A 26,526-nucleotide genomic window follows, 5' to 3' on the forward strand; every position below is an offset into this window, starting at 1 on the left:
TTGACAAGAAACCTTGCTCTAGAACAAGGCTACAACAAACTTAAGTTGAGCATAGATCAGACTATTCTCAACATGCCAACATTGGACAAATACGAAACTGCTTAAATCCAATGTGTGTGAATTAATCAACAAATTACAAATTCAAATTCATTCCGGCTCGACAGGATCAAGAAATGTTCTGAACAAAGCTCAGGCTAGAGCTACCAGAGGACTGTAATTTACTATTAAAATAATCAAATACAAACAAGGGGCAGAATTTAGTCTTCAATTTGAGCCAGGTTATTTGTACAGTTAAACTCTGCATTAATGAACAATAAAAAAGAGCAAAAACTCACCAGATTCAATACAATCTTGTCTACTTGCCCTTCGAAGCCTTTATTAGGTGTTTTGATCAGGTTCAGGGTGGGATGAAATCTGGGAATAAGACAGGTTCTGGCTTCCGGGCAGCCTTTTCACGTTCAACTTGCAGGCTCTGCACTGTGTTTTGAACAAAGCTCAAACTGGATTCTTTATAAATTCAAATCTGATTCAAATTAATTCAATTCAATACTATTTACGCTGTTATATTCATAATTCACACACACTACACTCAAAAAATTATTTACAAGAAATTCCCAAACGAAATTACATGACAAAATACAAATTCGGTCTTGCACACAACGGGAACGAGAAAAGACTGAAGCTTTTAACATCGACAAGGCCAAAAACAGCTGGACGGTCTGCGCTGGCGCAAACACAAGCCTGCTATTAGCAGAACTGCAGTCTGGGATTCTGGCGCTACAGTTCGAATTCTCTGGCCAGACCACAATCATATTGCATAGAAATAGCACCAAAAGGATGATCATTTGAAAACATCATAATATGTTAATCTGTTATCACACAACAAACCTGCCTTATCATATATGCTAGTGCATGTACATTGTATAAGAGGAACTCTGTCTAGAGAATTAAGCAGTTTTAAGAATTATACAAATTGAGTTATTATTGTAATTAAAGGAATTATATTTTACTGCTTGCCACTGACGTCATGTCTACGTCACAATCGTTCTACCAATGGCAAATTTTCATGCAAATTAATTACACCGAGATTCTCAGAGAAAAAGTTCTAGCCAAGAAGCTTAGAAAAAGACTTCACTTCCCTTTTGAAATCCTCACCATTAAGACCTCGTTAAAGTTACCAAGACCTATTTGTAAAATTTTTGTTCGATTTTATATGTTTTATTTGTGAGCCAATATTTTCGGCTATTCTAATTGTTATTTGTAAATTTATTTTCATCAATCGATAATTCAAGAGTTTAAAGTTGAATTATCCCCTAATTAATTCGGTGAAGAAGATATTAAATTAAAATTCCACACGTGCTGAGATCGAAGCCTGGACCCGCCGCCGATCAAACGAATTTGATCTAAAGAAGAAAACCATGACCGCTAAGGAGTTTCACATGAGTTTTAAAATTTAAAGGGGGCCCAATCTACGCTTCGAAAAGTATTACAGTGCAGAAAATATAAATTTTTTCTTCGTTAAATTATTAGCCACGCCGACAAGCGCTTATTAGTTATTAAGAGCCTAGAATTTATTCAATATGGAATTTATAAGAACTTGTAGTTGATTGACTATCCTCCGCTGCCAGAACCACGTCCCCGAGCAAATTTTTTAAAATATTTTACAATTTATTCTCACCATTTTTCACAAACTGTTAAATTTTATCAATTGTAAAATTCTGTCGAATCATGAATGGTGTCATGCAAGTGCAAGAAAATTGCTAATCATTTTTTGTTAATGTTAAACCACTTTCAATGTGTAAATCAAATTCTGAATCTGCACTGTGAGATCATATATTTTATTATAATATATTTCAATTTTATTAATTTGTCTTCTGAGTTCGATTATTTCTTAAGCCAGACAATTATTGTGTCTGACACGTTCTATATTATCAAGAACCGGTCGAATACGTTCATTGAAACAATTGAATTAGGCTGGATATTGGAACAGGTCTAAGTGGATGTAGTGAGTGGGGTCAGATCGGGATTATTTATTCTCTGTCCTTACCTGCTCATATATCAGCTTTTATCTGTTACCAATCTCAACTTAGGAGCGAATATATCAACTGTACAGCAGATGCAGCCGGAGATCATATAATTTCCTACAATAGAGCTTAAAACCCGACAAGACTCTGTTCTCGAAATATATTCTGAGATATATCTGGTCCAAGTACCATATTTTAATCCTTCAGAACTTATTAGAGACGCAGTCCCGTAAATGATCTACATCGGGATTTTTGCTCGACCTGTATGATTTTATATGTTGTTTCATCACAGGTAATAGTTCTAAGACTTCAATATTCAGTGTTTAGCGACCGCTACACTACTTATAAAAATTTCATCACCATACAATCTGTCATAAGAAGAGTCAAGGGTGAGCGAGTGTTTAGGCCTCCCGCGAATCCGACAATTGTATTGAATCTTGTAGTGAATCAATCAGTCTGGTGTACACTTAGCGTCCACGCACGCAGTTACAAAATTTATAGCCTCGACACTGGTGACTTAGTGCAAGATTCATTCTACATGTATCGACCTATCCTCGGAGGCGAGAGTGACTCCCCCCAGGAAAAGCTTTACATGATTTGGCTTGCAACGTGAGGCATGTAAAAAACCGCTTTACAACCTGTAGCTACAGTAATTTTTAATATATGTGACGAAATACGCGAGACTTGGTCCCAAAAAACAAGTTCCTTGAAGGGTTGAGCAGATTTACTATGATAAATGTACAATAAACACAAAATATTTCTCAAATAACTTGCAGAATAAGAGAAAGATGTAAGAAAGGTCTATAATAGACAAACGCAATGTCGAAGAATAATCCTTAATTACATACAAAACTCATGGGAAATGGACAAATTCTGTTAAGCTCTCTGTCTTTTATAATGTTCTACATATTTTCTATAAGTATATTCGATTTTTGATGCTTATATTGTACAATCTAAGTATAGGTATTCTCCCTCCAAGGATATTTATTGTGTATTATTGTGAAAGTCAGCATGAATTTATTCAATTTATTTATTTGAATATTGTAACTTACATTGAAACATAAATCTTATCTAATCAAATCAACCATTCCAAGTGGCATGATAGTTGCAATGCTCAAGACCGTTATCAGCTCAATAATGACTAGCTCTATGATCGAGTGTTGCTTGGATTTTGAGATCTGATATTGGGAAATCAATTTCGAAAAAAGTATGCTTAAATAGTTATTTGTGCAACTAGTGCGCAAAGTGACACTTTGCTGCACCGAAAGAAACGTTTATGCACAAGCCGTAGGCGAGTGCTGAATAATGGTTTCTTGAGTGCAGCAAAGGAACTTTGTGCACATATTTCAAATTGAATTTTTCCTACAGTTACCATTGAATGTAAAAAATAGGTAATTAGAGGTAAAAATGTCTCATAATTCATCAACTTTTTTTGAGTGTTATATTGTGGCACTTGAATTGCTGATGATAAAGTATTGCAATCATTACACACACACACACACACACACACACACACACACACACACACACACACCCAAAAACAACTTTTTTGGACTCAGGGGACCTTGAAACGTATAGAGATTCAGAAATTGGGGTACCTTTTTTTCAGAAAGCAATACTTTCCTTACCTATGGTAATAGGGCAAGGAAGTAAAATGTGAACACACACACACACACACACACACACACACACACACCACACACACACACACACACACACATACACACACACACACACAGACCAATACCCCAAAACCACTTTTTCGGACTTAGGGGACCTTGAAACGTATAGAAATTTAGAAATTGGGGTACCTTTTTTTTCAGAAAGCAATACTTTCCTTACCTATGGTAATAGGGCAAGGAAGTAAAATGTGATTGAGATATGATCATCAATGTAAACACACTCAGAAATTCAGATTACATTGCGCAAAACCCAGTACTTTTGTCATCATGAAAGTATGAAGAAGGAGCGCATTTTACCTGGCTGAATGTTGGTCATAAATCAATTTTGTGAGGGTGTGAATGAGGAGCACATTATTTCAGTGTGCTCCTTCTCCGCACTTCCGCACTCGCCGCTCCTTCTTCGCACCTTCATACTTGCTGCACCTTTTTCCACCTGTTTCCTACCTGATTTCGTGAAATTATCACAATATATATGGATATAGATGCTACTACCTATATTCTAGTTCTCTTCTCTTCAATGAATCCCCTCACCAAAAATCGACGTGTTGAGGACCAAATGGTGAATATTGAAAAATATTAGTTCTGTAGATTTCTGTAGTTAGTGGTCTCCAGATGTGTTGGAGTGATCAGATTTGAGCCGAATTTATTGATGTGAATTCCAGTGAACTTTGATTTTTGTCAGCTAACTAGCAAACTTCAATTTTTGTGTTTAATTTCAAGTGTTAATTCATTTTTTGTCTGGAGTATAATTCTGATAATTCTTTTATATGCTGCTTGAAAGCTGCCATAATTTCAACAACATAGGAGTAATTTAGACTTCTATGTTGAGGACCAAATGGTGAATATTGAAAAATATTAGTTCTGTAGATTTCTGTAGTTAGTGTTCTCCAGATGTGCTGGAGTGATCAGATTTGAGCCGAATTCATTGATGTGAATTCCAGTGAACTAAGATTTTTGTCAGCTAACTAGCAAAAATAACAGCAAACTTTCATTTTTGTGTTCAATTCCAAGTGTTAATTCATTTTTTGTCTGGAGTATAATTCTGATAATTCACTTATATGCTGTTTGAAAGCTGCCATAATTTCAACAACATAGGAGTAATTAAGACTTCTATGTTGTTGAAATTATTGCAACTTTCAAGCATTTCCCCAATATTGTTGCAGTAAGCTGACTGATCAATTCTCTTTAAAGTGCCTGTCAAACCTACAAACAGACAGAAAACGCCTTCATTAAGTCAAAAGAGAGAACTTCACTAACGCTCGTTCAATTATTATAAATCACAAGTAATGTGGAGATATACGTTTCAAGCTATATATACTCAGCCCGAATTTTAAACCCTTGTCAAACTCGAGTTGTTGAGATACGAAGAAAGAGCACATCATTTCAGAGCGCTCCTTCTTTGTACCCCACTGATTCACCCTTCTGACAGCTTGACATAACTTCTGCATGCGCGCCGTCTTCGTTCTCCCTGTCATAATAGACTCAGCTCAAGAATCCCAGTTTCAGGAACAATCACGACTTCCATTGTTGTAATTATTGAATTGTTAGACATGAATCGCAACCTTAATGATTGTTGATTTTCTTTGGAGGCAATCAGTTTCATTGTCAAGATCTACTACTATAAGAAGGTTTGTGTTATCTGCAAATACCATTGCCACATCTTACAAGGCTCAAGATCTCAAGATTTTACATCTAAGAACGTCTCACAACCTTTCCGCTGCAATGCATCTCTTCACTCTGGGGTTTCTAGCGATTGTGAGTATCAATTATTTACAATAGGCATTTTGACTGAATCTAAAGCCACTAAAACTAGAATGTAAACTAAGATATATATCATTAGATTTTGGCAATTTGTTGTTAATTTCTGTAAAAGCACAGCAACATTTGATTTATGATTATTATTCAACGAAAATCCTAAATAAATGCTGTGAATCACCGCGAAGACTTCTGCTACTGCTGACATTGACAACAGGGTAACAGCTAGATGGAAATTCGATGAGAACCACTATCCAAAAATAGTTGCCAGCCCGGGAATCGAACCCGGTACCTCCCAATTGCCAGTCAGGAATGCTCACCCTTACACCAAACTGACAATCTCTGACGAAATAGGATTTTCGTTGAATAATAATTATATATAATTAGCATTTGTATAAATGCATTTTCTATTCAATTCCATCTGTAAACTGGTTGGCCGCTATGGCTTCGTATAAAATGAGCGCTGCTATCCAGAGATTGTCAGTTTGGTGTAAGGGTAAGCATTCCTGACTGGCAATTGAGAGGTACCGGGTTCGATTCCCGGGCTGGCAACTAATTTTTGGATAGTAGTTCTCATCGAATTTCCATCTAGCTGTTAACCCTGTTGTCAATGTCTGCAGTAGCAGAAGTCTTCGGGGTGATTCACAGCATTTATTTAAGATTTTCGTTGAATAATAATTATATATTAATTAGCATTTGAATAAATGCATTTTCTATTCAATTCCATCTGTAAACACTCGATTTGTTTTCTACTATTCTCTAGAATTTTTTTTTGAGAAAAAATTATTTGTGAACTACATTTTGTCAACAACTCTGGTGTGAACGTGGCTATGAGCTCACTTATTGAAACTTATTGATGGATCTCTGAGACATCATTAAAATATTATTCAAGCTTTTGTCACATTGTCATGTAACCCATAATATGAATAAAGCCCTTTTTTCATATCCCTGATATAACTGAACCTGATGTTTTTATTGATTCAATGTCATTATATCTGCATATGGTTTTGTTACATATACAGGTATCATTCTCCATAAGTATTCTTTCTTTTTTTTAATACATATTCATGAAGAATGATATACTGGATTAGTATTTGTATTTTTCTGTTTTCTGTTTTAAATAGATTTTATCATTCATCATCATACCCTTTATAGAGTTGAAGGTTAATTTTTCATATGCTAAATTTGGTAGTCAGAGTATTTGAAGAATTGTATATTCTTTGATAATGGCTTATCTATGTGGAGTCCACTTTTTCTTTTAATTTATGTCAATTCTTGCAGTATATTTTCATAATATTCAGGGACCAGTCGGTCATATTAGATCACCGACGTAGTTCTTAGCTCTAATTTGAAGATCTTTGCATACCACCCTACACAGACTAGGCCTCGGGGCGTTTTTTGTTTTATTCATCCATATGAGAGAACCTTATCAATATGTTAAACCATTATATTACTGTACATTCCTTTGTTAAAATAATAAGAAACAAATTCTCCTGATATTGTACTGCTTTTTGAATGAATAAAATCTTTTTCATTTAATTTTCATTTCAGTCCAGTCAATATAGTCATGAACGAGAGGGTGTCCATGCAATTTATATGGTAGTTCTGATTTTAAATTATGCCATGAGTTTCCACACTAATGAAACAATCGAGGCGATTCATAATTATTATATTCAATAAAAACAATATAAAAACATGAAGTATCAGTTTTTTCAGAACATTTAAAAACTTTGAAACATTTCAACAACTAGTTCCAGTCTACTTTGGCCATTTTCAAGTTTAAATGCAAGAATAAACAAGTTGATACTAGATAATATAAATGTCTATGTGCTTAATAAGATTCATTTAGGCTATTTCTCATTCATTATTTCTGGTTGCAATAATATAATTTTCATCATATTTACTTTCGATTTCATCGAAAATAGGATTATTAAAGATGAATTGAATTATATTTATTAAATTATTCCTATCCCATTTTGCAGTTTTATAAATATAGAATTCTTCTCTCACATTCAATTTATTACTCTTTCGCCTGGTTGCACAAAAGCCAATTAGATTTCAACCGTGATCAATTCCACGAGAACCAATCAGAGAAGATCTTTTAGAGAAGACGGCTTTTCTGATTTGTCCTCGTGAAATTAATCACGGTTAAAATTTAATCGGTTTTTGTACAACCGGGCCTTTGGCTACCAAAGCTTAATTTTCCCATTTAAGAATTTATATCAATATAATCATGATTATTATCATTCAAATTTTCAGACGCCGATATTTTTGTATTAGTTTTTCGATTTAAAAGCCTGAATATGATCACTGAACCTTTTTTGAAAACATCTACATGTTTTACCAATGTAAAATTTTTCAAAATTACTACATTCCAGTTTTATTGATAGAGTTCTTCCTTATTATTTGTTGTTTTGTTTCCCAAATGAAATTTATTTTTTGTGAAAGTCTTCCAAATTGCCTTATCGAGATCTAATAGCTTGTCTGCATGTAACATTTCGTCAAAACAATAATGTGGAATGTGGCTGCTGGCTGGGAATCGAGGTGTTTAGTCTTGTGACTTTGGCTGGGATCACATGAACAGTACCAGTGCGTAAGCAGATACCCAAGTCTATAGTAATGTATGTATTGTCCCATTCTACATAAAAATCAGGAGCTTCCTCTGATCATGTAAAAGGAGGTAAGTCATTTGCCCTTTCTACATTACAGAATAATTTCAAGTACCTCATTAGACACTCTTTCCATTGTGAAGGTTGTGAATACAATATGTGACCTCTAACCTTCTAAACATCTGAGGAATAGCCCTGTGATTGACATGCCACAAAAACCTCAGTTTTGGAAAAATTGGACTTATCCCATTTTAGATGCCGACCCACGGTAGTACCGAATCTGATGCTACAGATGGACATATGCAAGAATAGTATATATACTATCTTTGGGACATACAAAGCGGGAAGACAATAAGAAGAAAAGAAGAAAGGGACAGCCGATGACTAATTAGAATACGAGTGAAAATAGTGGCAAGAGATTCGGTCGGTGCACGAGCCGGCTGCGCCAGAAAAGTTTTTCTCAGCGGCTGAAAAAGTCCCTCCAGAAGTACAGCACAAGATGAAGGGCCAGCGTTTGATCCCATCATCTAGCGGTGGAAAGGAACAAGCCAAGCCATTCAATTCAACTAAATGGAGTGATGAAAGAAAAAACGGAGCAGCATGCTGTAACGTCTGCCAGCCACATTGTCACTACGTCCACCGATGAACAAAAATTTTTTCACATGTATGTGATACAAAGTCTGACTGCACCGGCATATTTCGAGGAGCTGGCAGATGTTTATACCGATACTCCTATTACTGAAGTGATGCTCTTTGAACCAACGTTGGAACCTCTAGCAGGCTTGCATGTGGCAAGATGTATACAACATTTACAAAAGTGGAAGACATTTGTCAAAGACCTTGACTGTACTAACTGTGCATCACTCCATAACCAGACTCAGATAATCTTATTGCTCATCTTGTTAGATGTGATGATGTGTCACGCAGGATGAACATTCATTTGAGGACTAACAAGTTGGAATTTCTTCACCAGTAGATAGCAACGGAACTGCTTGGTGGCAAAGATCATTGCCAACAGCTCATTCTTAGTTGTGCTATAGATATTTTTGGCAGCATTCAGCTGATGGCTGGCATATGCCATAGGTCGTTCCCCATTCTCTGTATTCTGAAATAGGATTGCACCCACGGCCATTCCTGATGCGTCTGTTGGAGCCCTGAACCTCTCATGAAAGTCATGGAAAATCAAAACCCCGGTCTGAACACAACACTTGCTCTAATTTTTCAAAAGATTGCATTCGTTTAGAGCCCCACACAAATGACAGATTCTTCATGGTGGCTTGTGTGAAGGGTTGAGTAATCTCAGCTTAATTTTTCACAAATTGTTGGCAGTAACCAAGTAACCCAAGCTAGTCATGAATTCACGTGATGTTTCTAGGTACTGGATAATCGTTCACAGCCTGAATCGTTGCCAGATCTGGTTTCACCCCTTTAAATGTTACCAGGTATGCCAGTTATTGAACAGAGCTTTCGACATAATATTATTTCTTCAAATTCACCTTCAAATTTGCATTTTCAAAAATACTGAGGACATGATCAATTCGTTCTGCATGCTGAGGTATCCATAAGCTGAATACAATTACATCTTCTCAATGGACAAAGCAGTCCATTCCCAAAATTTAGTCAAGAGGTTGTCCATCAAGCATTGAAAAGTCACAGGAGCACCTGTCAAGACGAAAGCCATTCATTCATATTATAAGTGGTCTCCCACTGTGATAAAAGCTATTTTCTCCTGGTATTTCTCAGCTATCCAGATCTGATGGTATCTATTGTGAAGATCAATGGTGGAGGAGTATTATAAAACTGCCTCAATTATCTTGGTCTCATTAATTGAGGGCAGAGGATGAGCATCAGCCTTGGTGACCTCGTTTAGTGCATGAAAGTCTGTACAAAAACGATATTTGATGTTACCATCCATGAACTTCTTTTTCACAAGAACTACTGGTGCACTCCATGGGCCATTGGATGGAACAATAACCCTTTCATCCAGCATCTCGACAATATGTTCCTCCACAACAGGTATAAGGTGATAGAACACTCAGTTTGTACGTCTTGCAATTGGTCTATCACTGGTGGTAAGGGTGAGATGTTCTTCAAAGGTGGATGCATATCTTTTCAGAAGGCTGGACTCGCTGTGCAGAAGGTGGCTCAGTTTTCCAACAATCTTGTTCTGAACGTTCAACTTCTAAACATTCTCGGAAGGGAACAACTTCCAAAGTTGTAAAAGAATTTATTGTAATAGTTGGTTCTCTTACACTCAGAAATTCTGCTATTGCTGAACATTGTATTTCATCAATTTTTATAGGTGACTGCTTGAGGTTTACTTGGAATAGTGAGGTTAACTTGGAATGGTGAAATGATGAATCATTTCAAAGAGGATTCAATGCTCTACAAACCCACGATAAGCATCAATATTTATGATGCATTGTTGGAGAGTTATAAGCCCTGAAAGAGAAAAACATTGGATAAACATTGACCTGTTTTTTTAACAATTACACACCTTCAAGAGCGAATATCTCGGGAACTGTTGATGAAATCACAAAATCCCACTTAACAAAAAGTGTAGAGAATTTATCAAGCTTCATTTCTGAGTAGTCAGTTATGTTCGTTATGTTAGTTATGTCGGTTGAAAGCATTGTTCTCTAGATATGAGCGTGGAAGCAAAACGCTGAAAAATGCAACTTCTAAACCACCCTCATCACCTTATCACAGTTAGGAATGAGGACTTTTGATATGTTCTCCTTCTAACTAGTCTCAACAAAGCTGCAGAGTCGAAAATTTTGTTTAAAACATTCCCTCCGAATTCCTTTGTCAATTGGTCTATTGTTGCAAAAATGGAAATTTCACACACAACACTAAAGCTGCTGCAAAAGGTGAAGAGAAATTCGTGAAAGTGTGAAATTATACATCAAATATAAGATATTATAATGCTTTATAAGCTCATATTCAGCATGGCTTTTTCTCGTCGATTTTTGAAAAGTTAAGATAGCAAAAATAGAAAAAAAATGGTGACAAACGTGGTTTTTTCAAAAATGTCACACCTTCAAGAGCGGATATCTCAAAAACTAGAGGAGATATCAAAAATTTGTGGAATAAATATTTTAGAAAACTATGTAAGCTTTTATTTTCTATATCACAGTCAAGTCTTAAGGATATATATTTTTACTTTCCTTGCCCTACTACCATAGGTAAGGAAAGTATTGCTTTCCAAAAAAAATTAAGGTACCCCAATTTCAAGTTTTCTATATGTTTCAAGGTCCCCTGAGTCCAAAAACATGATTTTTGGGTGTTGGTCTGTGTGTGTATGTGTGTGTGTGTGTGTGTGTGTGTGTGTGTGTGTGTGTGTGTGTGTGTGTGTGTGTGTGTGTGTGTGTGTGTGTGTGTGTGTGTGGTGTGTGTGTGTGTGTGTGTGTGTGTGTGTGTGTGTGTGGTGTGTGTGTGTGTGTGGTGTGTGTGGTGTGTGTGGTGTGTGTGTGTGTGTGTGTGTTGTGTGTGTGTGTGTGTGTTGTGGTGTGTGTGTGTGTGTGTTGTGTGTGTGTGGTGGGTGTGTGTGTGTGTGGTGTGTGTGTGTGTGTGTGGTGTTGTGTGTGTGTGTGTGTGTATGTGTGTATATCTGTGAACACGATAACTCTATTCCTCTTTAACCGATTGACTTGAAATTTTAAACTTAAGGTCCTTATACCATGAGGACCCGACAATAAGGAATTCAATAGAATTCAATTCAAGATGGCGGAAAATTACTAAAAAACCATGTTTTTCACGATTTTTTCAAAAACGGCTTCAACGATTTTCTTTAAATTTATATCATGGATAGCTATTCATAAGCCCTATCAACTGACCTGAGTCCCATTTCTGGGAAAATTGCAGGAGCTGCGTAATATTCTCGAGAAAAATGGCGGATAATTACTAAAAAACCATGTTTTTCACGATTTTCTCAAAAATTAAAAGACTGATTTATTTCAAATTCATACTCTGTATAGTTATTCATCAGCTCCATCAACTGGCATGAGTCTCCTTTTTGGGAAACTAATGGGGGGTTCACCCCATCCTTGAGAAATGGACTTTGTAACCTCCTTCTCGTGCATGAGGTAGGTAGGTAGAGCAGTCTATAAAAATAACACATAGTCGAGATATTTCATCTGTAGAACAGCTGCTTTGACGACTTTTAAAAAATCATCGGATTTCACAATTTACACAAAGGAAAAAGTACTCTGGAAACAATTATATACACACATATACAGTAGTCTGATCGTAGTTTCAAATAATTATGTTGCAGCCAATCGTCATTATGTTATTTCTCTAAATTATTGTCGTTTAAGAATGAGGCTCCCAGTTCAATGAGCAAGGGAAGTTGTGTGAGTGTACCACACCAGATTTTTTGAGTTTTTTGAGTAAACCAAAAAATAGTACCTTTAAACCACCCCCACCACCTTAGCACAGGGTGTAGAGATGGGGACTTCTGATATGTTTACCTCCTCACTACCCTAAACAGAACTGTGGGGTCAAAAATTGTCTTCCAAACATTTCTATCCACACCCTTTTTTTGAGCATCCATTGCCTGGACTAAGTAGAATAGACACTGAATTCATCTGATTTTCACTTTTTAGTGTCATCCCACCCTTGCAACCCATATATTATAACGGATTCTGTCAAGGTTATACATCATTTTTTCGACTTTATTGGTACTAGCAGTGAACCCGTGCTTGAGACTTTAGAAAATTTTGTTTCACAAAACGCAATTTACTCATGTTCAGGAAACATTGAAAAAAATGAAAACTATCAATTATTTTGTCAAAATTATGTAAATAATCTCCATAAGAGTTGACAAACAACTGGTTTGAAATTTGGACATGAACGACTCATATCATGATATACTTTCCTATGCCATCTTTATTATGATTGTACTGACATACCAAATGTATGCTTAATCACTGAGGAGACGTGCATTGAATTCATCATTCACTGATCATTGAAATACTGAAGTTTTGTATGGTTCGTCCTGGATTGTACTTTCAGAGTGCTTACCACTTTTGTGCATCCTCGTCAAGTCTAGCCATCGGACAAAAACATTTCTTGTGTTTTTGCTGGATCAGAAAATCCGGAAAAATTAACTTTAATCCATTCTTTCACCAGTAATAAGTAGCATTTCAATCGACAGTGCACACATTGTGAATCATTTCTGATTTGAGCATGTTTGACCATTTCTGCTTGACCAAGCATAATGTATAGACTATTCTGATTGTGTGTATATTCTGTATGAAGTAAGTTTAGACTTTCAGAAGATATCCGTGCTGCCACATGTATGCAATTCGGCAACAGTCTGCAACACGATCCAGTGTTGTCAATTCGAGTATATCCAGTGATGCATGCATGCATGCATGGAAACATCAAGATCCCGCATAATTTGGCAACACAGCTGATATTTTCTCCAAGTCTCCATTTATTTATTCAAACTTGAGTGTTCAGTGACAAATGTTTTTTACAGCTCTTTCCAAGAATGATGTTTGGGCTCGTACAAGAAGTAAAATCATGGGTGAGTAGTATTTTATCATATAGAGTGTTTCAAAGGTTACTTTATAACTTTGAAAATCAACATAAATTCAATGAAATAGGGTACTAAGCTACTTTTGATGTTGTATAATTGAGAATCTGAGCTCGTTGTTTTACTGTGAGCTGTAAGCCTCACCTTGAGTTGAGAACGAAACACAGATTGATCAGGAGTTATACTCTGTACAAAATTACTTTTGACTGGGAGGAATTTGCAGCACAGAGAAATGGAGGGAGATCAGCTAATTATAGTGATGGATGGAGTCATAGGTGAAAGCGCAGTTGCCAATTTGTTGATTAGAGTAAGTCGAGTCAGAGCTTGCAGAGAGGAAACTTCGTAAGTTTGACATGAGCACTTGAATACTTACTATAGATTAGAGATCGCTGGCCAGTTCAGAACGGCGACATCGCCGCCGTCGTATCCCTGCCGCTGTATACCTTCTCTGAGGCGCATGTCCATCTCAAGTCAAAAGTAATTTTGTACAGAGTATAGAGAACTTTGTTACTGATGTACAACAGGCAGCATCATGTTATACTCCACAGATCAGTAGAAGAACCACTAGATATAATTACTCAGCGAAAATCAGAGAAATGATTATGAGAAAACTCAAGAACTAAGGAGAGATATTCAAGGTATCAAGAATGAATGAATCAATAGTTCCTTGATAAATCTTGGAGCAGGACGTCGAATGGACCACTCACTCTGGAAGGCAGCCGAGGAAATGAGAAACCTCATTCATCAATCTCCTCCTCCCAAAAAGAGGACAAGAAGAGAGAAGGAGGAAAGAAGAATGGGCAAATAGTAGTGATGAAGAGACACAGACGTTTGCAGATCATATTGTGAATGATTTGTTTTTCCTGAGAATTTTCTTGAGGTTGGGAGGTTGCTTATAGATGAGGGTGGGTGGTTGCTGAAGAAGGTGTTTGGTAGAGAGATTGGAAGAGATGACATGGAACAGATCTTTAAGGACAGCTTTGAGGTGTCCAGGGATTCCAGGGAAGTAGGTGGTACAGAGCTTTGGAGTTTGTGGAATTTGGGAATTTTACATGGTTGGATTAGTGCCAGTTTTGGAGGAGATTTGTTTCTGTAACAACCATTCAGGATAGTTACATTTCAGGAGGGGTTGGTGGAGTTTTTTGAGGTACTGGTCATGATAGTGGGAATCACTGCAAATTTTTTGGCCTCGGATTGAGAGGGAACGTGGGATGGATCTTTTGATGTGGTAGGGATGACAACTTTCAAAGTGTAGGAACTGTTGAGTGTGGGTGGATTTGGTGAAAGTATTGGTGGATAAGGTATTGGAGTTGGAAAGGATTACATTGACATCTAGGAAGTTGATGGAGGATTCAGAAATGGAGATGGAGAAATCAGATGGAGGATTCAACTTGTCTTGATGTATATTGTAACTAGTGAGGAGAATTGATTTTAGAGCTAGTTTTGAAGACACTCGGTAATCTCATCATGAGATCTCGTTGTACAACGAGCAAGACAGCCACTGAGCTACTGCCCAACTATGCTGTGCATCCTCACCCCATCCCACTCAGCTGCCAAGGGAGGTTGCCGAGAGGCAGTAAAAGTCAGTATAGCATGGGTGGTTGGTCGAGAACTAGGGAAGGAAGCAGTGCGCTGCTAGTGAGTGAGTACAACTTTTGACCAGAGTATACTCCAACAACTTCGACTACTCCGAATATTGTGTTTTCTGTTAACTGGTGTTAATAGAAGACGTTGGAAGCCCCAAGATACAACAGGTGAGTATTGTGCGACCACTTCAGCGACTTTTAGCAGCAACCTTGCCTGTTTCGACCAGTGGCGAAAGTCGGGTTTTGGCTAAAGCCCGACTAGACACAGGGACATGACAAAGACGATCAGGAACGGTAAGAGGACCTCGAGTCCTCAAGGAACGCCTTCCTCGTCCCCGAGACACAATCCTGGCCGCAGGAAATAGCTGTTGCCCGAGGTTAGGGACCCAGTGATCAGCAGCAATGCCCGGTGCAAGGGCTCTCCTACCTTGCCAGTTCCAACTGGAAAAGCAAGATGACCTCGAGTACGGCTTGAAAACGCCTTTCCCGACCCCGAGACACGGTCCTGGCCGCTGGAAATAACCGGTGCCCGAGGTTAGGGACCCGGTGATCAGCAGTGATGCCCGGTGCAAGAGCCCTCCTACCTTGCTAGTTCCAACTGGAAAAGCAAAAGGACCTCGAGTAAGGCTCAATAGAAATGGGGGAAATTTTCGGGAACTGAGTTCCCTTCCTCGACCGAGCAGACTGCAGTTTGAAATCCAATGGTCGTGTGACCACAGAGTACGCACGGAGAGTCAATTGTAGCAGCAGAGACCACAGATTACACGGTGCAGACAGATGGAGAGGAAAAGGGTAGAGATTCAGGGGACATTATGGGGTATTTGGGGAGCGGTTACAAACGGGATATTTAAGATTTGAGTGGGTTATGAATAAGGAAAGGTGTAGATTATGGATTGATAGAAAAGAGGAGATTAAAAATCAGGAATCAAAAAAGAATAAGATTAAAATTGGAGAAAGGCATTGTAGAATTGAACTTGAATGCAATTTATTTTTCATTTTTATTGAACATTGAATATATATATACATTTGATAGCTTTGAAATTTAATATGATATGATGAAATTCATTTCAATTTAATCAAACAGTTGGTAGCTATGGTATTATTGCTGTCTGTTGAGACCAGGACCGGAAGCAGCTCCCAAATAAAAGCCAATTCTTCCATCTTGACATCTATGGAGAGGACTGTGAGAGTGAGGGTGGTAAGGACTTCGACTTTGAAGCATTGGTCAAAGTTCTTGTTGTGCTCAGAGCCATGGGTAGGGATGGGAGAGCCTTTGGACCAAATAGTAACTGCAAAATCGGTAGTTTGTTATAATTTCAATGCTTGCTGTTTTCCAACTTATCGCACTCTATGTCGTGACAGGAAGGCTAAGTTTTAGAGATAATTTCATAATCTACATTCCTCGACGACTCAGAGCCACAATTTTTAAATATCTATCATGGGAAACTCGAAGTCATGACCGTTCATAATAAAGAGAGAGAAAATAATTTATTTCGCTAACTCACTTACAATAATGGCTCTAGTCTATTGCATATTAAATCTACTATTATAACTTGGGAAAAGGCCTGAATTAAAAATAGTGCTCGGCACAACTGGAAATAACTGTCTGCCAGACAAGCTATATGCTTGTTGCAGCTCCTCGAGCCGCTCCATGAAACTTGGAGCATCTCCACTCTCATCATATGAGAGCTGCCACCCTCAAACCTTGTCACACACAGCACCCGGATCCATACAGGATGTAGCAGGGGCCGCTGGTCTGGTAGGTGACCTCAATACATGCCTAGGCATGTTATTATGCCTCTCCGGCATCTCTGGCCTCACCAGCACAGGCTCTGCATGGTATAGCGTCTCTGCAGTCGCCTCCTCTCTAACTGGTGCTGGCCTTTGCGCTCCTTGACAAAGCACCACCTCCCTATTATCCAAAACGGGGAGCATCGCAATAATCCGCCATCGCTGCTCCAGTAGAGCCCTCCTCAGGCTCGTACTTGTGCCATCTGTCAGCACTGAGTCGAGTAGTAGATCAATCAAGCCCTGATCGTGCACTCTGTACACCCAGGAGTTTCTGGAGTCGCGATAAAACTCTGGAGACGTCTCCTTGGGTATTTCTTCCAGTCTGGAACATGCAGTGGCCTCCGCAACTGGTGGCCACAAAGCTGCAGATCCTTCCTCTTCCTGACTTTTCAATCAGTATTTTCTTTATAAAAGACTTAAAATGATTTTTATCCATAATTCTAACCTCAAATGGTAATTTATTAAACAGCTTAATAGTCATGTAACGCCAATTTTTCTGAGCAGTAGTCCAATAGTGAGAGTCAATCCTTATATTTAGCCTACTTCTTGTATTGTAATCATGAGTCTCGGCATTCAGAGTATATTTGTGCACATGCTTCCTCATATATAACAAGCATGTAAATATATATAGAGAGGGAAGAGTCAACATTTTTAAGTTCAAGAAAAGGGGCTTACAAGTTGCCAGTGGTGGCGCATGACAAATTATTCTTATTGCTTTCTTCTGAAGCTTGAAGAGTGTCGGTGACATAGAGCTATTTCCCCACAATTGAATACCGTATGCCAAATGACTATAAATATGAGCATAATATACATTTATCATCACCTCATGTCTTACAATATTCTTAACCTACGTAACATGAAAATTCCCTTTGCAAGCTTACTACATACATCAAGAACATGATCTTTCCAATTAAGATTGGTGTCAAGTGTTAATCCTAGAAATTTGAAGGAACTGAGTTTTTCTGATTTTCTGCTGAAAGTGAATTGCATTTCCTTTGTTTTAAGCTTGTTAAGACATAGAGCGTTAGAAGCACACCAATCTTCAATTGCTGTTGTGCAATTCTCAGTTGTAGTGTTGATTGAAGCTTCATTAAGACCACTAACTCTTAGTCCTAAATCATCTGCGAAAAGGTATGGGTGACTATCATTACAACATTCATTGATAAAATTAGGCAAGTCATTTATATAGATTATAAATAGAAGTGGTCCCAGTATAGATCCCTGTGGGACCCCGAAATTTATCATCTCACCACTTGAGAATTCCCCATTTTCAATTACATATTGTAGCCTGTTGCTGAGATAGGAGTCAATGAGATTTACTGCTGCCCTGTCAAGACCATAGTAAGATAGCTTATCACATAATTTTCCATGCTCTACTGTGTCAAATGCACGTGACAGATCAAAGGATCTTAGATTAACTTTTCTCTTTTGTTCCAAACTACTTTTTATATCATGTACTAGATCCAACACATTGTCGCATGTACTCAAGTTTTTTCTGAATCCGTACTGATTTTTTGATAGTAATTTGCTATTTTCGAAGTATTCAGCTAGTTGCTTGTGGAGGAGCTTTTCAAATATCTTGGAAAAAATCTGCACTATGCAAATGGGTCTGTAATTTTCTATTTTCGACTTGTCACCTTTCTTATGAGTAGGCATCATTTTAACTTTTTTTAGGCCGTCAGGGAATATGCCAAAGTCTATACATTTATTGAATAAGTGTGTCAATACTTCAGAGACCCTATTAGCAGCTAATTTCACAATAAAAGAGTTTAAGCCATATACATCTAAGCAGTTACTGTTACCTATTCCATTAATAGCAGCAAATACCTCTTCAACTTTAACATGACTGAAGCTGAACTTCGTAACTGGTTGTGGTATTTTCTTGACATAATAGCTGGAATCAAAATTGCTCTTGGGAATGGTTCCTATCTGCTTGTCCACTCTATCTATAAAAAATCTATTTTTGTCATTGATTGGCATATCACATTCAATTTTGGAAGATTTACTATTCCTACAAACATGTCTGTTAACTATTTCCCAAGCCGCTTTAGTTTTGTTTTTACTATCTGAAATAAATTTACTGTTAAATTCAAGTTTGGCTTTTTTTATTGCTAATTTATATTGCTTTTACTATTATTATACTCCTCTTTTATTGTGTCACTAGGGCAGTCTTTATACAAATAGAATAATTGTTCACACTTTATTTTTAACATTTGCAGTTCAGGTGTATACCATTTATTATAATCTCTACTCTGATATATCTTCCTTTTAACTAGCGGATAAGCCATATTAACCGCCCCCATAAACAAGCTTTGAAATTTTTGTATTTTATGACTAATATCATCAAGCTCATAGACTGAAATCCAGTTTAAGGATTCTAGATATGCCAGGAATAGGTTTGTCCTATCTGCACTGATTTGTCTTAGTAGTATTGTTTTTTCTTTTTATCGATACAAGACTTTTTTTCAATTTTAACTTTTAGACTCAAGGCATAATGATCTGAAAAAATTGTATGTAATACTTTACTCTCCCATCGGCTGAAATGTAAATCAGTGGCAATGTTGTCTATACACGATCCTTGTGAATTAATATTATTATAGGGAAAGTATTGCTTTCCAAAAAAAGTTCAATGTATCCTAATTGCAAGCTTTCTATACGTTTCAAGGTCCCCTGAGTCCAAAAACATGTTTTTTGGGTTTTGGTCTGTGTGTGTGTGTGTGTGTGTGTGTGTGTGTGTGTGTGTGTGTGTGTGTGTGTGTGTGTGTGTGTGTGTGTGTGTGTGTGTGTGTGTGTGTGTGTGTGTGTGTAAGTGTGTATGTCTGTGAACACGATATCAACCGATTGACTTGAAATTTTAAACATAAGGTCCTTATACCATCAGGATCCGACAATAAGAAATTCAATAAAATTGGATACAAAATGGCGGAAAAAATGGCGGATAATTTCAGATAATTTCTTAATTCCTAATCAACCGATTGACTCCAAATTTGAAACTTATGGTCCTTATACCATGAGGATTCGACAGTAAGCAATTCAATGGAATTGAATTCAAAATGGCGGACTTAAAAACATGTTTTTCACAGTTTCTCGAAAACAGCTTGAACAATTTTCTTAAAATTTATACCATGGATAGCTATTTATAAGCCCTATCAACTAAAATGAGTCTCATTTCTATGAAAATTGCAGGAGCTTTGTAATATTTTCGAGAAAAATGGCGGATAATTACTAAAAAACCATGTTTTTTACGATTTTTTCAAAAATGACTCAACCGACTTTTTTCAAATTCATACCCTCTATAGTTATTTATCAGCTCTATCAACTGGCATGAGTCTCCTTTCTGGGAAACTAATGGGGGTCCACCCCATCCTTGAGAAATGGACTTTGTAACCTCCTTCTCGTGCATGAGGTAGGTATGTAGAGCAGTTCATAAAAAGAACACATAGTCGAGATATTCATCTGTAGAACAGCTGTATTGACGACTTTTAAAAAAATCATCAAATTTCACAATTTACACAAAGGAAAAAGTAGCCCACTCTGAAAACAATTATATATACACAAATACAGAAGTCTGATCATAGTTTCAAATATGTTGCCGCCAATCGTCATTATGTTATTCCCCTGAATTATTCTCGTTCAAGAATGTGGCTTACAGTTCATTGAGCAAGGAAAGTTGTGTGAGTGTACCACACCAGATTTTTTCAGAAGGCGGTGGAAAATGTTAACAGAACGAATGTCAACAATAATGCTCACCCATGAAATCCACTGATTTAGGAAAAAGGAATCTATATACGAGTCTAAATGAATCTTATAATAATATACAAACCTCCACTCATCAATTATCAACAATGAAACATCAAATCGAGCTCATTCCGATAAACAATGAGGGGGACATCACCTGTTGAGGAAAACGTTTTTTCAGGAACAAATAAGTTTTTCCAAGTGGAGAAATTTCTACTCTGTTCTAATTTTCCAGTAATTGTAAAATGCATGTATCATTTGGAAACCTTTTGAGGAAGTTATTCAGAACACAATATCTTCATTGAATCTATAATGATTGTTCATTGATCGAATAGTTGGATAAGAAATGTAATGGATTATCAGTGATATGAGAGCTTGATGAGAGTTGTCGAAAACTGTTGGAAAGAAATGAGTAGAGGTTTGGCATGTGAATAAACAAGTAATAGAAATGACCATGAGTATGTAAGCATATTATCTCCTTTGATTTCCTAGAATGGGAGATATTCTCAAGGGATAGCTAAATTTTATTTCTCATTTGTATGATATTAATAATTGAATACATTGAGCTCCTGTAGTTACATTTCTCTGCTTGAATCAATAGATGAATTGACAGATTTCCTCATGTTTCAATGCTTCAAGGGATTTTTCAATTGGAGAGAATAGGGCAAGGAATGTAAAAGTAGCATTGATTATTATACTTCTCTGCACCTTGTTCAAGAACTCCACACAAGCTATCATTACACCTGTTACAGGCCGATTTTGAATCCGCGATGGGGAAAAGTGGCTTGTATGCCTTGGTCCTTGTTGATGATTCCAGCAAAGACCTTGCCACGGCATTTCTAGATGTGAGTACTTCAGAACAAAGCTAACACATTTTGTATGAGTTTGTTGTTCATAATCTGTATGAATAATATGCACAATCTGCATTCCACATATTGTTACCACTATATTATTCACTATTCTTATAATATAGAGACAATTATTATTATTGGTATACGGAGTGTTTCAAAATTCCCTACCAATACTCTAGGCCATTGTTCCTGGGTGGAATACATATCTAAATATCATATTCGAATTGTCCGGAAGTCTTCAGTTACTCACACAGCAGTCATTTTGCTTTTTCATCTAAATAATGATTGAACATACGAAACAACTAGACAAGGCTAAAAAAATGATTATTGGAAATACATAAAACAAATGGCGGCCATTGAAAATTTGTTTCTTGAATAACTCAGAAACCGTTGAATTGACAAAGGAACTACAGGAATAACTTTGTTCAGTGAATTCGATTGCCTATCGATTGGTACCTGATTTTTCAAGATTGAACCAATATTTACTGAGATATGGCAACCATGAATTGTTTTTTTTGTCTTTGAGGAATAAGGTTTGAATGTTCTAAATTATTTTCACCAAATTTAACTTTTGGTAGCCCATATGATTGAAATGGGCTCTAACGAGCTGTTCACGTATGAGTGTCTGAAACTAAAGTTTGATTATAGTCCATACAAAGTTACTCCTGACTTGGGGGAATATGCGGCGCAGAGAAATGAAAGGAGATCAGCCAACTACAGTGATTAATAGAGTCATAGGTAGAAGCGCAGTTGCCAGTTTGTCGATTGGAGTCAGTCGTCTGACTGCTTTCAGACAGGAAACTTTGCATGTGTAGCATGAGCTCATGAACAGTCACTGGAAGTTGGAGAATGCTGGCCGGTTCAGGACGGCACATCGCGCCTCTGTATCCCTCCCGCTGTGTGCTTTCTCTGCTGCGCATGTCCATCCCAAGTCAAAAGTTATCAAAAGTATTTTGAAACTGCATTATCAATGTAATTATGTAATTCATCTATCCAGTTCTATTCAGCAATTTTTGATCGTATGGTACAAATCATACACGATTATAATGATTCGATCGAATCTGGAATAAAAATATCTCACAAAATAATCTATGTTCCAAATCACGGGTGCCCTGCTAGTCCCAGCTATAAAACTAACTGAAAATTTGATGAACCAATTCATACATGTCACATAATCATCACTCAAAATGAATATTTATCATATCCACAGGCGAATTGAAAAATTCTCCCACATAATGGGTTCTCTGTTAGTAGCTTTCAAATTTGTATTTTAAAACGGGCTTGATTCATATTTCTCATACTAACAGGCAGCTTATTAAATGCCTTGATTGACAATATCCTATAATGGGCTTGAAGTTTTTCTACCCTGATAAAAGGAACATCCAGATGACATGCTTGTCTTTTGAAATTCCTGTATAAAAGAAAACAAAAAAGGTATGTTTGCTAATAAACAACACAATTACCTAACCACATTCAACACCTGGATAAATGCATGGGATGGAACTCAAATCACCATACTACCTATAAAAATATCTGGTGTGTCGCACTCACACAACTTTCCTTGCCCTTCTGAAAATTGATCACCTGACGCTAGTGTTCACGCGCATATCAAGTCCACTATTCAAAGATCTGAGCCAGCTAGTGACAGGACAATAACGCTGGAGACACACGAGGTCTGCTATCTCTTAATAGTGAATGATTTGATAGAATCAACAGTTTGCGATTGAATAATCACATTTTCACGAATTTCGAGCTTATTTTAAATTTCAGGTGGAAATGTTACAGAACATTAATTGTAGAGAATTTAATGCTCAATTGAATTTTTCCGTTTTAATTGTATCTGGAGCCTGATAATTGAGTATCTCAAATCAAACTTTGCATAGATGTGCAGGAGCTCCTGAAATTTTTACAGTTATGAGACTTGTGGCAGTTGATAAAGCTTATCAATGACTATTTTAGGTATAAATTTGATTTTTTCGGGAAGCAATACTTTCCTCACCTATGATAAAAGGGCAAGGAGAGTGAAAATTAACGTATGAATTCCAGCTCGAATCTGTAGCAATTTGCTGGATGACATTAGGGTGACAGGGTTGCAGCGATGCAGTTTATGATATTAGGTTGGTTCAGTGTTGAGTGGCTTCCTTGACCTTGACAATTCATGCGTATTCTTGAACTCGACTTGTTATACAATTTGCTTATCTTTGCTTTTTCCTATACATAGGTTGATTGTGTTAATTACCCAAAAGTCAAATGCTACTATGGAATGGAAGGTAATAGCACTCAACCAGAAACTTCTTTCAATCAACATTTCAAAACCAATGTAGCTCCTGCATTTTTTTTCTTCAAAGATGGTAAAGAAGTGAGTATTGAATGTTCGCCTCAACAAATTTGGCATGAAATCAATCATGGTATGTGAAAATTCAGCCACGTATGCTTGTCATCTGTTCAGAGCTCTTTAGGTTCAACTCACACTTATGCGACTCAGGTCGAGAATAGACTCAACTCTAGTGTTTCCAAAAAATGATGACACTCAGACTAGTCGATTCTTGTCCATTTGGAAACACATGCTCTCGACTATAGTGAGGTCCATGTTATTATGGCAGTATTTGATTAACTTTGGTGTTGCTATCCTTGTCTATTATCCCACAAAACACATAGCACTATCGTTTTCTAGCTTCACAACGTTGCCAAATAAGTTTTTAACAATGTAGAACTATGATTAATCAAGGCAGACAAACAGCAACACTGTTCTCCTATCTTTATCCACTGTCATTATAACGTGGACCTCACTATAGAGTCGAGTCTCTTCTCGACCTGAGTCGCGTTAGTATGAGTTGAGCCTTAGCGTAAATTCTATGGCATGACGTCACACTTTCTCGAGTTCTACTTCTTCAAGTATGTTCACACATGCCGAACCGAACCTCGAACAGCACAGCGAACCGCGCAATCCGCCGTGCGTGTCTCACCGTGCAGCGAACCGCTTGGAGAATTAAAACAATGAAATGCAATGATTGGATATTCCCCAATTCCAATAATGGAACATCTGTTACATAGATTTATTTTAGAAATTCCCACTTCAAATCGGCCGTTTTCGTGAGTGAAGTGATTATCTGAGAACAGCATTTCAAGACACATATTTCAATGAATGTTTTTTTTTATAAAGATGATTGGACTAGTAATTTTATGTTTGATTCTCTTATTATATTTTTTGTGAATCAATTGATCACTCATTTTGAATCAATAGGTACCACATCTGTAAATCAATTAAAACTGAATGAAGAATTCAAATCGAACAGGCTAGGATTGATTATACTTCAGACCCTTATTCGGGTTTGATCAGGATCATTTCGATGAACCCAGAAAAAAGCATTCTTCAGTGATGTACCCTCTCTGTAAGTTCAGCCCTTTGCGCTCCCATATCCGGTACAGCTGGATACTGCTCTCCTGCTACAGCTCTCTTCAGAATTTCCATAGTTGGCCGTACAGCTCTGGCACTTGTACAATAGTAGCTCTCAAAATCTATCGAATTGCCGTATTTAGGGCTGGTTTCCGAGCCCAAGATTACGAGCCCTAGGGATTTAGATAAGCTCTAGACAGCTGGAGTAAGAAAATTGGCTTTCCGGAACGGGGCGTAGAAGATTTGCAAATGGTCTCAAACTCTTTGTCACATCCAGCTGAATAACAATATTGATGATGGAGATAACGTAAATATGAATCATCATTGAAAAATGATGGACACCAATTCACCAATTGACGGCCTTGATTGGAATTTTTTTATATAGGTTGCTATCAGGACTTCCCATATACCGGACCTGCGCCTACAAAAGATGGCCGCCATATATGGTGGCTGGCATTGATATTTCGAATGGGAACTTGGCAAACTGAGATTTCAACAAACTGAGACGCTCTCTAACAGCTGATTAGTGATTTTTCTTAGTAGAAATTTCTATAAGACCACCATATATAGCAGCCATTTTTTTTCTAGGCTAAGGTCCGGTAGTATAATTATAGGAGGTCCTGTTGCTATTCAGTAGTAGTAAGAGATATGTGATGTAATATCAATATTCATTCTTGTTGGAAATAATTTATTATATTATTCAATTAGTCAATTAAATTAAAAATTAGTCAATATCTTCAAATTATTTAATAGTACATTGTTATAATCTTGATTAATAATTTTATCAATTAATTATATTCCCACATTTTCAAAGAATGATTTGGCAACTTTGCAGAAATGAAAAAAGCGTTACCGGTACCTGCTTTGTTGAACGATAGACAAAGATAAGAACTTCAAATAGTGTGTTTGTCTTTTTGATCTCAAGATTTTATATTTCTTTTCAAAGTTTGGAATTTTCTAACTATTTGTAATTGATTAAATTAAATTTGGAAGTATTTTTTCAATTTAGAAATAATCTTTGTGTATTTTAAATTGTAAATTGGGTGTGTAATTGAAGGGACACATAGCTATCTACATTTGGACTGTTGTATAAATTAGAATTGGAACCGTTTTGGGCGTAAGTTAGCCTGTGCTACTTTTCTGTGAGTTGTATAATTCTGAATGATTGATTGAATGCTAATCAAAGCGGTCATCATAACGTGGATTCCACTATAATAATTCCATTAGACTGAACGAAATACAAAATAATACATTTTTGTCAATACTTCTCATTATTTTTTTATGATTTGCCTTTTGATTTCATCAATCTATCATTAATATTTCTCTTGTATTCAATTTTTTTTGCGGAGTATTTATGAAGCAACTGTTCTGCATTTATTCTTTACAGGTTTCATCCATTATAAAAAAAAGGCCCGTACTTGGGCCTGAAGTTGATTATATATTCGAATGCGTGCTCTCTGTGTCTGATCATTGCATGTACAGTAAGCCTAATTGAAATTGCAGTGGACTGTAATAGATGCTTTCATAAATAAAGAATGTTTGAGAAATACAAAA

The 26,526-nt window shown here is 36.9% G+C and overlaps 1 protein-coding gene across 1 annotated transcript; it reads left to right on the forward strand.

Moving 5' to 3' along the window:
* The first annotated feature begins 5,310 nt into the window (after nt 1-5,310).
* Nucleotides 5,311-26,526, forward strand: LOC120353176. Its single transcript, XM_039435986.1, has 5 exons — nt 5,311-5,461; nt 13,553-13,600; nt 21,477-21,569; nt 23,797-23,934; nt 26,360-26,526. Exons 1-5 carry the CDS (start codon nt 5,429-5,431, stop codon nt 26,465-26,467), a joined length of 420 nt encoding a protein of 139 aa, XP_039291920.1. The 5' UTR covers nt 5,311-5,428; the 3' UTR covers nt 26,468-26,526.

Source organism: Nilaparvata lugens, chromosome 9, assembly GCF_014356525.2.
Source record: "Nilaparvata lugens isolate BPH chromosome 9, ASM1435652v1, whole genome shotgun sequence".
Taxonomy (NCBI): domain Eukaryota; kingdom Metazoa; phylum Arthropoda; class Insecta; order Hemiptera; family Delphacidae; genus Nilaparvata; species Nilaparvata lugens.

What these genes read in the sequence shown, in the direction of transcription:
- LOC120353176 (XM_039435986.1), top strand. Translation starts at nt 5,429, where the DNA reads ATGCATCTCTTCACTCTGGGGTTTCTAGCGATT. An exon ending in TACAAGAAGTAAAATCATGG is followed by an intron (nt 13,601 to 21,476) that starts GTGAGTAGTATT and finishes CACCTGTTACAG; the next exon opens with GCCGATTTTGAATCCGCGAT. An exon ending in TTGCCACGGCATTTCTAGAT is followed by an intron (nt 21,570 to 23,796) that starts GTGAGTACTTCA and finishes TCCTATACATAG; the next exon opens with GTTGATTGTGTTAATTACCC.